The following is a 10,600-nucleotide window of genomic DNA, read 5'->3' as shown; positions in this document are numbered from 1 at the left end:
CAGGCAGGATACCATATAGTGAGCTGAGTGTGACACTTGAGAGGCTTATGAGCAAGGCGTTGCCATTGTGAATTTGTGAGAGGGGACAGAGCTGGGAGGGGGCACTGCACCGCCTGCTGAGCTGGGTATTTTATGCTGTGCCGCTGCTGTGGGATCGATCCACTTGACAAGCTTGTGGAAACCTGATCTGGTTTGACATGCAAGCTAGCCATAGATATCACTGCTCTCAGAGCTTTTTTTCATTTGGCCTCAAAAGCCTTTCACTCACCAAGGTTGGACTGGATTATAGAGGAATCTTTACAAGCTCCAAACAACAGCTCCTTTAAGTTGGTTCTACTGAACCTACCACTACAATAGCACCTGGGCATAGTGCACACATGAAAAGTGTAGGGAAAAGGGGAAAAAATGTGAAAGGGGCAGGGCAAGAATGGATCAAAAAAAGGAAGAAGTTATATAACAAGGAATTGTGGAAAAACTGAACTATAGGAAGAAATTGAGAAATCTCAGAAGAAAGCACGATCAGGTGTTCAGAAATGAAGAGAAGAGGGACAACAAAGAGAGAAAGGCGGAAACGTAGTGAGGGTGATAACTAAAGGAGCTGGTTAATGTAAAAGAGAGGGCCAGAGTCAGGCAAGTGGGGAGGACATTTTTTGCAAAAAATGACAAGAATGGAAAGTTAAAGAAAACAATGGGAAATAGGAAAGAACAGGTAGAAATATGTTATTTAATGTACTTACTGCACACACGTATATGTAACATAGTTGGCACATTTCCAATCATAGTAAGAGAGATGAGAGGGTTGCTAACCCCTACGACGACGACCTGCATGCCACAACCTCCAGTCCCAGTGAGATACCTTCCCGCCTGCAGTCTACCGGCAATGGGGGGTGTTAGCTTTAGATCACGAGAGTCCCAGGGATGGAATGATATGTGACAAACACTGTGTAATCAGTTTGAAGGAAGCAGATACATATTATGGGCTGTATATTACACAAACAGGGCATTAATTGCTACTGCACGCGCACACAACTCCCCCTACCCCTCACCCCCCACCAAAAGTGCACAACCGTTTGAGCCCATGGCAAATCCACGAGTGGCTAGCTCGTTCAGTTTAAGTATTTTCTTTGATCTCTGAAGCTTGCCGTCTTGGCTATCTGGACTTCAGGTACCAACATGCAAGTAAAAGACAGCTGTACTGGCCTAGCTGCTCGCGGGACACTTTGAGAGCTCCATTAGAGGGCACTGCCCGTGCCACACGTGCAGCCCTGGTTCCGCACAGCTATCTGTACTCGCGAAGGCACGGAGCGCGTCTCATCCATGCCCCTCCAGCTGTGCGTGCTTTTTATAGTTCAGCGGGCATATCTAAAGAGAGAGGCGTGCGTGTGAGGGAGGCTGCGGGAGACGAGCCGGCCAGGAGAGTTGCTGCTGGGGGCGGGGAAGGGGCGGCACGAATGCCGGGGTGCTCCACGAGTTGCTCTGGAGAAGGCTCTGCACGGCGGTGTGTCCACAGAAGTCGGCACCTGCTCCTCGTGGAGGAGTGAGGGGGAACTCCTGACGCCGCGGCTGGATTCGCACTCTCCAGACTCCCCGAGCTCTCAGATGCTGTGCCCGCGGACCGGCTCCAGGCTTGCGAGAAGTGCCCCCTTCGGACGGATGCCCGCAGGACAGCGTTACCTGGAGGACGGTGGCGAGAGGCTGCAGCGGCGTGCCGGGGACCAGCGGCTGTGGAGTCAGTGAGCGGCTGCACTGAGCTGTGGTCTCTCTGAGAGCAGTGACTGCCTCGGCGGAGCGGAGGGGCTCTCCTGCCTACCGTAGCATCGTCTTAAGAGCTGCTGGATCTTCTCACAGGCGGGCTGGGGACTTGCTAGGAGATCCGTCCGTGCGCAAAAAGGGCCATCCGGGCGCAAGCAGGACCATCTCGGCGCCTGAACTCTGGGGGCTCCCTAGCCAGTCTCTCCTTGCTTGCTTGTTTCTGAAAGTGGATTAAAGCGCCGGGAACGTGTTTACAATTTGTGTAGCCCCCTTCCAGTGTCAAGTGGAATAACATGTAAAACAGCCACAACAAGAACAGCCAAGTCAGGTGTGGCGTTTCGGCCAAGTTGGGAGGTCCCGGCGCTCCCGGGTCTGGGAGACTCAGGGATGACAGCATGAGGCTGGCCGCCGGAGAGGCAGCGGGAGCCGGGCAGGGGCATGTGGTGAGGCGGCATCAGCTCCCGCGGCGCAGCGAGCACAGGTCTCCCCCAGCCCCCGGCCCCGGGCAGTGATGGCTCTGACTTCCAAGAAGACGAAGAGCCAAGCCTCGTTCACTCCCATGATGATCGGCGAGGAGGAGGCGGGCAGCGCAGTCAGGAACGGCCGGGGACTCTCGGAGCAGTGGGCGGCCACGGTGGCCGTGCGTGGCCGCGGCGCGGACGAGCCCCTGCACCGGAGGCTGCTGCTGGCCTTCGCGCTCTCCGTCCTGGCGCTCATCGTGGTCTCCATCGTGGCGGTGCTGCTCAGCGTGCGCTTCGAGGAGTGCGGCATCAACGGCCAGAGCCTCGGGGACGGAGGCGGCAGCAAGCTCGGCAACAGCAGCCTGCAGGAGGCTGCGCCCTTCAACCAGCAGCAGGAGGCGCCCGAGGGCGAGCCGCGCTCCGGCAAGGGGACCGCCGAGGAGGCGGACGGCGAGCGGCCCTGGACCCAGCCAAGGCTGCCCACCCACATGCGCCCCCTGCACTACAACCTGCTCATCACTGCTTTCATGGACAACTTCACCTTCTGCGGGGAAGTCAATATCCAGGTGGAGTGCTTAGAAGCCAGCCGCTATATAGTGCTGCACGCCGACCGCGTAGTCATCGAGCGGGTGCAGGTGGCTGAGGACAAGGTGTCCGGCGCCGTCAGGGTGTCCCGCTACTTCACCTACCCCGCCAACCAGGTGTTCGTGGTGGTGCTGGAGAGAGCGCTGGAGGCGCAGAGGAGCTATAATCTCAAAATCGTCTACAGCGCCTTGATCGAGAATGAGCTGCTAGGCTTCTTTCGCAGCTTCTATCTGATACACGGCGAGAGAAGGTAATGTGTGTGCGGCGTACGCTGCTTACTTCACACGGAGTATGTATGGCTTCATTCCAGTGGTATGTGAAACACCTCGGCACACTGCCCAGATCACGCAGAGATTAGCGTCTTCTGACCCATTCACACAAATCCGGTCAGCCTACTGCCACCTTTCACTTTTCACTGTGATACAAACTCGCAGCACCAGTGTTTTCTTGTCCACTCACTATAGTGCACTGCTCACTACACTGAGAGCCTGCTTTGTGCTCCCGCCCTTTCAGCACCACAGTTTGAGAGACTTCTTAGTGCTCGCAATATCCCAGTCCCACACGCTCTCGCATTCTGTGGTTGTGCAAACTTTTCAGCTCACGCAGCCACCTACTATCAGTGGTTAAAATTGAATTACAGAAGTGTAGATACACACTACACCCATGGTACCTGTGTGTGCTATTGAGAAGGGACGGTGCTCTCCAATTAAAAACACGGAACGCCCACTAAGACGTTTAGGCACTCTTCGTTTCAAGTGCTGTAAGAAGTTTAGACACTCTCCCTTTCAAGTGCTGCTGTAAGACGTTTAGGCACTTTCCGTTTCAAGTGCTGTAAGAAGTTTAGGCACTCTTCCTTTCAAGTGCTGTAAGACGTTTAGGCACTTTCCGTTTCAAGTGCTGTAAGAAGTTTAGGCACTCTCCCTTTCAAGTGCTGTAAGACGTTTAGGCACTTTCCGTTTCAAGTGCTGTAAGAAGTTTAGGCACTCTCCGTTTCAAGTGCTGTAAGAAGTGCAGGCACTCTCCGTTTCAAGTGCTGTAAGAAGTGCAGGCACTCAGTAACTGAGTATCTGCCCATTTAAAGCACTGCCTGCTATGCTTGCACCACCACCATCCGTGGGACACCTGGGCATTCTGCTCTGCCCCCTCTGATCTGAGCTCCACCGTAGCCGGTGCACTCACACCGTGTTTGAGGAGCACTGATGACCTCGCGCCTGACCTGCCCTCACCGCCCGCAGTGGCACCAAGTGTTTGTGAAGTAAGTGCTCAGCAGCATAACCACCCGAATCATTCCCTACCTGTCCCTTGCGCATTGTTGACAGTCTTTTTTCTCACTAGGGCGAAACTCTAATGGAAGCAAAATGACTGCTTTCCCAAACTTTCTTAACATAGTTGTTTTTCTTTTAATAACCCCACGAGTCCAGGACTGGAGTTAGATTCGTTATTACGGCTACTGGCCCGTGCTGTGGAAAGTTGTCTTTTCCCCACAAGCGTCCTCGTAGTACAGCTCCACGAGCTGCTCACATCTCTCTGAACTCGCCCCGTACAGTGAACAGTTTGTGTGGCATGTATGCGGCTCATCTCACCTCAGACCTGTCTGCGTCCCCTACACACGCACTTCAAACCACCACAGTAGTGCTTGTGGCAGAGCCCCACGCCCTGCCTACCTGTCTCTGAACTTTTCCCCACACACCTGCCTTCAATGGTTTTTTGGGAGGTGCAGCTCGCCACACTGCCCAGTCTTTGTCCTCACTCCACACTCGCACCGTAAGTGTTTGCGAGATAGTGCCCTCACACACTAGTGTGGCGAGCCACCGCTTCACACCACTGACCTTATCCTTAGCGCTCGCACCACAGTAGCACTATGCTAGCCTCACCTTTCAACTATCCCCTATCACAAACTGGTGCATCAGTTATGTGGGACACCTCTGTGAACTCGGGTCCTTCCCCCGCACTCAGTGGCAGTCCGTGAGGCGCGGTAAAGGTGCTCAACTTACTCCGAAGCTGCCCTTCCCACGAAGCGCTGGTCTGTGAGAAAGTCTCACAGCACTATCCACCTCCACCCGTACAGGCTGCGTGATCCTACCCACCCGCTGTCACCTGTACCTACCAAAATCTTAGGTTTGTGTCTCTCACAACGTGGCTTCTTTGGGTCAAAGAGCGGGTGTAGGCCCGCGCGCACCGTGGTCCCGTCCGCTTAGGAGCAGCGAGGGACCCGAAGGTGAGCGCGTGGTGGCAATGCCCTCTCCGGCACCCAAAGGTTGAGGGGAAGTTGGCGCGGAGTTTCTGAAGTAACTGCGCGCTGCAGCTGGCACCAAATGAAAGTAAATACACCAGAGCAAAGAAAGTCTACGCGACTAAAATGTGAAAAATAAAGGGTTGCAATGCGTCAGGGGATCCAATAAAATGGGGTCCTCTCTCAATTTTACGCGGTGTTCTGGTAACGTGCCACTAATAGGAACTGTTAGAACCCCTCCTGCTCTCAGCGGGACTGCTATGGCTTTAATACGTTAAAAGTCATCAACAGGCTGCCGGACTTCGAATGGGACAGAGCACTCTGCTTTCTAACAGTTGCAATACCCTTCATCGGACAGTACAAACATGTATTAACAATGATACTGTCCTTGTAGTGGAACAGTATGAAGAGTTCCATGGACAGAAGAAACACTTTGCAGCAAAGCTGTTAAACTTTGAAAGGGGCAGTAGCGACACTTCTCGCCAGGGTTAGCTTATTTTAAGTGGGACAGTGTAGTTGTAGGAGGTTCTTAGGAGGACTGTTCTATTCCAAGTGGGACAGTAGGGGCACTTCTTGCCAGGGCTGCCCTCTCTCTCTTCAGTGGTGCAGCTTCGCCTCTTCCCGCATGGATCTGGTGTTCAGTGCTGCTGTTTCAGAATGTCTTAGGACTGCTGTGTTTTAGCAGAGCATTGCCGCACCCCAACAATGTTGCTGAAATATGATTGGGCTAGGTAAGGCCTTTTGCAATGGGGAACTGCAAATGCAACGTCAGTATCAGAACTTTCTCTCACATTGCTGCATGTTTTCAAACAGACAGTGCCAGGACGTTTGAGCTGAAATGTGTTCCTAAGTGAGTACTACCGGACGCTCTCAGTAGGTCTGATAGCACAACTTCCCTCATAACACCTCCTTGTCCCAGTTATTACATTCATTTTTAAGTTAATGAACTTCTATGCAGTGCTGCTGGTCTTTTCATAGTGAAACACTGACAGCTGTTTTCATTCTTAACAGGGGGACACTTTGAATGGGCATATGCTAATTTTTAAAATATGCAAATTTTTCTCTGTTCTGTCGTCTCACTTGGTTGTTTTTTTAGCGCTGGGGCAGCCATGCGGCTCTATAAATACTTTTACATTAACATATAGTGTGGACCCATACGCACCGGCAGATGTGTACATTATGGGCGCCTCAGTTCCCATTTTAGCTAAGTCCCTGTAAAATAGGTACTACTGAGATCAGAATTCAAAGACAAAATAGTGGCTGGATAAAATACCTGCCTGGAATGAAGTCTCTTGAGATTTCTGCAATATTTGCCAGCCACAGCGCTGAACACAGCTCAGCAATGTACAGCGTGCCAGAATGGGATATAGATGAAAAGCGTGCTACTCGATGTCGGATGTGAGTTGCTAATCCCGTCTTTAAATTTATTTGCGTTTTGGTACTTCTTATTGTATTTTCTATGACAACTAGAGTACAAGTATCAAAATCCAAATACAGAAAGGATTACACAAAAGCGCTAGCTGTATGGCGTATGAAATAAAAGTGTTGCCAAAGTCTTGGTGAAAAAGCAAAAAAACCTACCCCTTGAACGTCCGTTATTTTGTATATTTTTATTACCGTTCCTGGGCCGTGGCCGTCACGCGCTGACCTGTCACGCGAGGGGCGTGAGGCGCCTGACTTTATTATGTCGAGTTCTCACCAGTGGTGATGGCAGGTGCAGTAAGTTAGGTGACGTTTATCTGTTGCTTTCACACCCTCCATTCTCAAACGCTGGTGACCCCTGAGCACTACTTTCAACCTTGACCTTTTGAGCGTAGTTGATGCGATGGTCAATCAATCGTGAGGGATTTGCAGATGTTCCCCTTTGAAGTCGAAGTGTCCCTCCCGGCGTAGGGCCACTGTTGTGTCTTCTGCCCTGTGACGTGGACCATTAGCAGCTGCGCACCCTGATATCAGCAGGGCCCTCTCGTCATTTCATGTTTGAAAAGTTGATAACTCCTGTGACCACTACCATGAAAGGCCCTACCCAACACCGGGACTATTATCGCATACTGTCGGGTGTCCAACCTCGGTCCTGGAAGGGTTTGCTCCGTGCTAGAGTTTCATCATAGCCACATACGTTTTATATGCTTTTAATGTAGATGCTCAGTATTCGAAAAATCAGAAAACGTGGCATGGATCTGGCCTTCCTGGATCTTCATTGGGTACCTGCTCTAGAGTAGCACTTTAAAGGTCACTGTTACTTAATGTGCCACATTTTCTAAAACCGTGTATTTTCTGAGTTTTCTGAGTCTGAGTCTGAGTCTATTAAAGCTTATTCTTAGTTTGACCTTTAAAACAGCTGTCTCGCCAGACTATTGCATTTTCAGAAAGCATATTATATAATAGACCTGCAAAGGAGGGCGGGGGGCTTCATACATTGATCTTTTGAACTGGCATTCCCATTTTACTTCCACCCACCACATCATATATATTTTGGGCTTTAGGTCAGACAACTTTACCCATGGGGTCTCCTCATTTTGAGTGACTCCAAAGTCTGTGCACATTGTTCACATCCCGGTATAAGTAGACCCCTTTTTTGAGTGCCAAAGCAGGTTCCAAGTGTGCATCTTTCTTTTCATTATTTTTTATACTGACTTTAAACAAAGGCTATTTATTTTGACTACACTCCTTTTTAAATTTGTAATATAGAGTGTTTCAATTACATTGTACCATGGTAGTTGCTTTCCTTTTGAGTGCTTGGTTAGGGTGTGATTTATTCTGGCTCTTTCAAAAATAGTAGTAATAAAATGCATGGCATAACTGAAAAGCTTGTTGTTTAAAAGCATCACTTGAAATATAGCTCTATTGGGGAATGTTTTTACAAGTAAAATTGTTATTGCAAGCCTACGGTGGACATGTTTAAGAGGCAGATTTATTTTTTCTTTCTGTTCGTGTTATATATGCTTGCGGTAAACAGTAAAAACCTAAATTCACATGTCAAGTACCTGTCAGATCTGTTGGCTTTGCCAGTGCTCGTTAACTGTATGGACTGCTTTTCGCACGAGTCTATTAAATGTAGTTTCAGGTGTGTGCACCCACTTTCTGCATCAACGAGGCACTTTGGTATTAAACACAAGTCTGCCGATGCTTGTGCGTCCCCTTCTGTAATACTGATAGAGCCTGTGCATGTATAGCGTCAGGGCTATCCTACGAAGCATCTCCTCATTTGCATGGAGTGTGGCCCCATCCCCCATACAAATGAGGGCAATACTGTGCCGTATTCTGAAAGTGCGTAAAGAGGAAAGCAGAAGGCACACTGACTTTGCACCACAAAGAGTGTATACTCACTTACTGCACCTGCCTACAGCGGGTCTATGTCCCCCTGCCCCTTGAAAAGATGCTTCAAACAGCTGCTCTGCCTTTCACCAATAAGCTGCCCCCAGGACAGCTGAAAGTTTGTACCTCACCTGGGACAGTGTGTTATCTATAATAGGGCTACCTGCCCCTGTTTGTGCCTCAATGCACCTTGCTGATGGTGCGCTGAAGAGCAAACAGGAACATTGTACCCTTTACAGGGTACCAACTAGAATTTGGTTAGGACAGAGCTAGTTCTTTGAATGAGGAGAAAGTACCAACTTCTTATGCAGTGCCTTCCTATTTTTCAAAAGCAGAAAGCCACTGCTTTGAGAAGGGGCAATTCTACATACATGGGAGGACAGAATGAAAGGGGCACAGAGCAGCCGCAGGACTGGTGCTTGTTTTTGCTTTATTTCAAATTCTGATGGTCAGACGTTTTTGCTAAACTAATTGGAATTTAGTAGCGTTAGTTGCTTCTTCAAGACACTAGTGAATGGGACATTTTAAAACCATCAAATAAAGGTCCAATGGTTTGAAAACAGCAAGCATGGCAAATGGGCCACAGTCCTCAGTTTAGGTTTAAGAGGCCAAAAAGGAGAATTGTTGGCAGAGTGGTGGCCATGAAATTGCCCACAAGACCCACACCCTCTAACTAGTATCCACATTCTTGCATGGGCTGTGCCACCCTGGAAAGAGCTGTGAAGTTTATCTTTACAACACGTTCATGTAAAATGTGGGTTCAACGGAGAAATTGATAGGGAACTGCCACAAAGCTCCTAGTGGTTTCTGGAAAGGGTATTTTTTCCCCACAGGGAAACTATTTTTCTTGTGGACGATAAAAAGTTACTTGTGTAAATCACATTCCCAACAATATAATATTACTCATGCAAAATTCCCAATCGGTGGAAAACTAGCATGCAAAAATATAAGTATGTTGGTGTGCTCCTAGACTGACTTCAATTTTCGGAAGTATTCTTGAAGTGCTTGAACTACACTGAAAAACTGTATAAATCCGTATGACAGTTGCCCGTCCTTTGGGTTGACGCATTCTTTTAGAGCCGCTGAACAGGTTATTGTGTTCTGGCGTCTACACAAAGGCATTAGAAATGTTGGTTGTTCTGATAAACACCACAGGGAGCAGCAGATACCTTGTACCAATGATTATTTCCGATTTGGACAAAAACTGCAATTCGTGGATGGGTGTAATGCTTTCATTGTTGTCTTCTCTTCCACGTCAAATAGGCCAAAATTCATTACATTCATTGTTAGTTGTTCTGTTGGTTGTGATGGTAGGTGTCTGCAGTGAGGTGAAAGAAATGGTTCCTGGCACCCTTCACTGCTGCACTGAACTCAGGTGTGAAGGAAACACCTAAATCAATTTACACCAGCCTAAACGAAGTGAAATTTTGCGAATGTTGTTATGAAGATATTATCACTTGCCTTTTTATGTTCATGACTAATATCTACACCATTATGATAATATTCCATACTGTACTTTCTAAGCATATGATCTTCAAACTTTTGTAATCGTGTGCCCCCTGCGAGTAAAAAGAAAAAGCTACCCCCCCCCCAAGACAAACCTATTTTGTCAAAATAATTCCAGACATTGCAGTTCTGTTTTATCTCTTTTAAAAATGAAATCAAATATACATGATTGCTGACATGCTATTGGCCGTCTGGTCTAAAAGTGTAAAATGATCCACAGCCTGAGGGGCTTTGAACATTATTTGGATACCTCTTCCCCACCGTGACACCTAAAAGTCGAGTGATAAAAACATTACTGATGGCCCACTTCCGACAGACTCAATCTCACAGTTTTTTTTCTCTCACTAAAACCACGGCACAGTTTTCAGCATGTTTGTCGTGGTTCACCAGAACTTAGTAAATGCTCCTCTTGGTAAAGCCTGTATCCCACTCCCTGAAATGTATTCAGGCTCCAATTTGAAGTCCATTGGTGCAAGCCAACAATTGGGGTGTGATGAAAATACCACAGTTCATTCTACTGCACACAGAGTGGAAAACATTCTTACATTTTTGTAGTCGTTTGCAGAATATTTCACAGAATAGATTTTGGGTAAAATTGTTGAAATTCATATAGTTCTACAAAGAGTTATATTTGCTTATTCGGCGAGTGTGGCAATTCCAAACATCTGGTTATCCCGCCCCAAAGGAAAAGTACAAATGTTGTTAAAGTGGAAATTATCAGCTTCTGCTTCCTGGCACTTGATTC

General features: G+C 48.4%; 1 protein-coding gene across 1 annotated transcript in view; it reads left to right on the top strand.

Moving 5' to 3' along the window:
* Positions 1 to 1,526: 1,526 nt before the first annotated feature.
* The window catches only part of TRHDE (thyrotropin releasing hormone degrading enzyme), a 2,026,389-nt gene continuing 2,017,315 nt past the window's right edge, over positions 1,527 to 10,600 (top strand). Inside the window, exon 1 of the mRNA XM_078678167.1 lies at positions 1,527 to 3,048. Coding sequence (XP_078534293.1) covers positions 2,264 to 3,048 — 785 coding nt within the window. The 5' untranslated portion in view covers positions 1,527 to 2,263. The remainder of the gene's footprint in view (positions 3,049 to 10,600) is intronic.

The sequence above is a fragment of the Lissotriton helveticus genome, chromosome 1_1 (assembly GCF_964261635.1).
Source record: "Lissotriton helveticus chromosome 1_1, aLisHel1.1, whole genome shotgun sequence".
NCBI classification, from domain to species: Eukaryota; Metazoa; Chordata; class Amphibia; order Caudata; family Salamandridae; genus Lissotriton; species Lissotriton helveticus.
The sequence above is the reverse complement of the archived record's forward strand: the minus strand, read 5'-3'. Positions and strand labels throughout refer to the sequence as shown.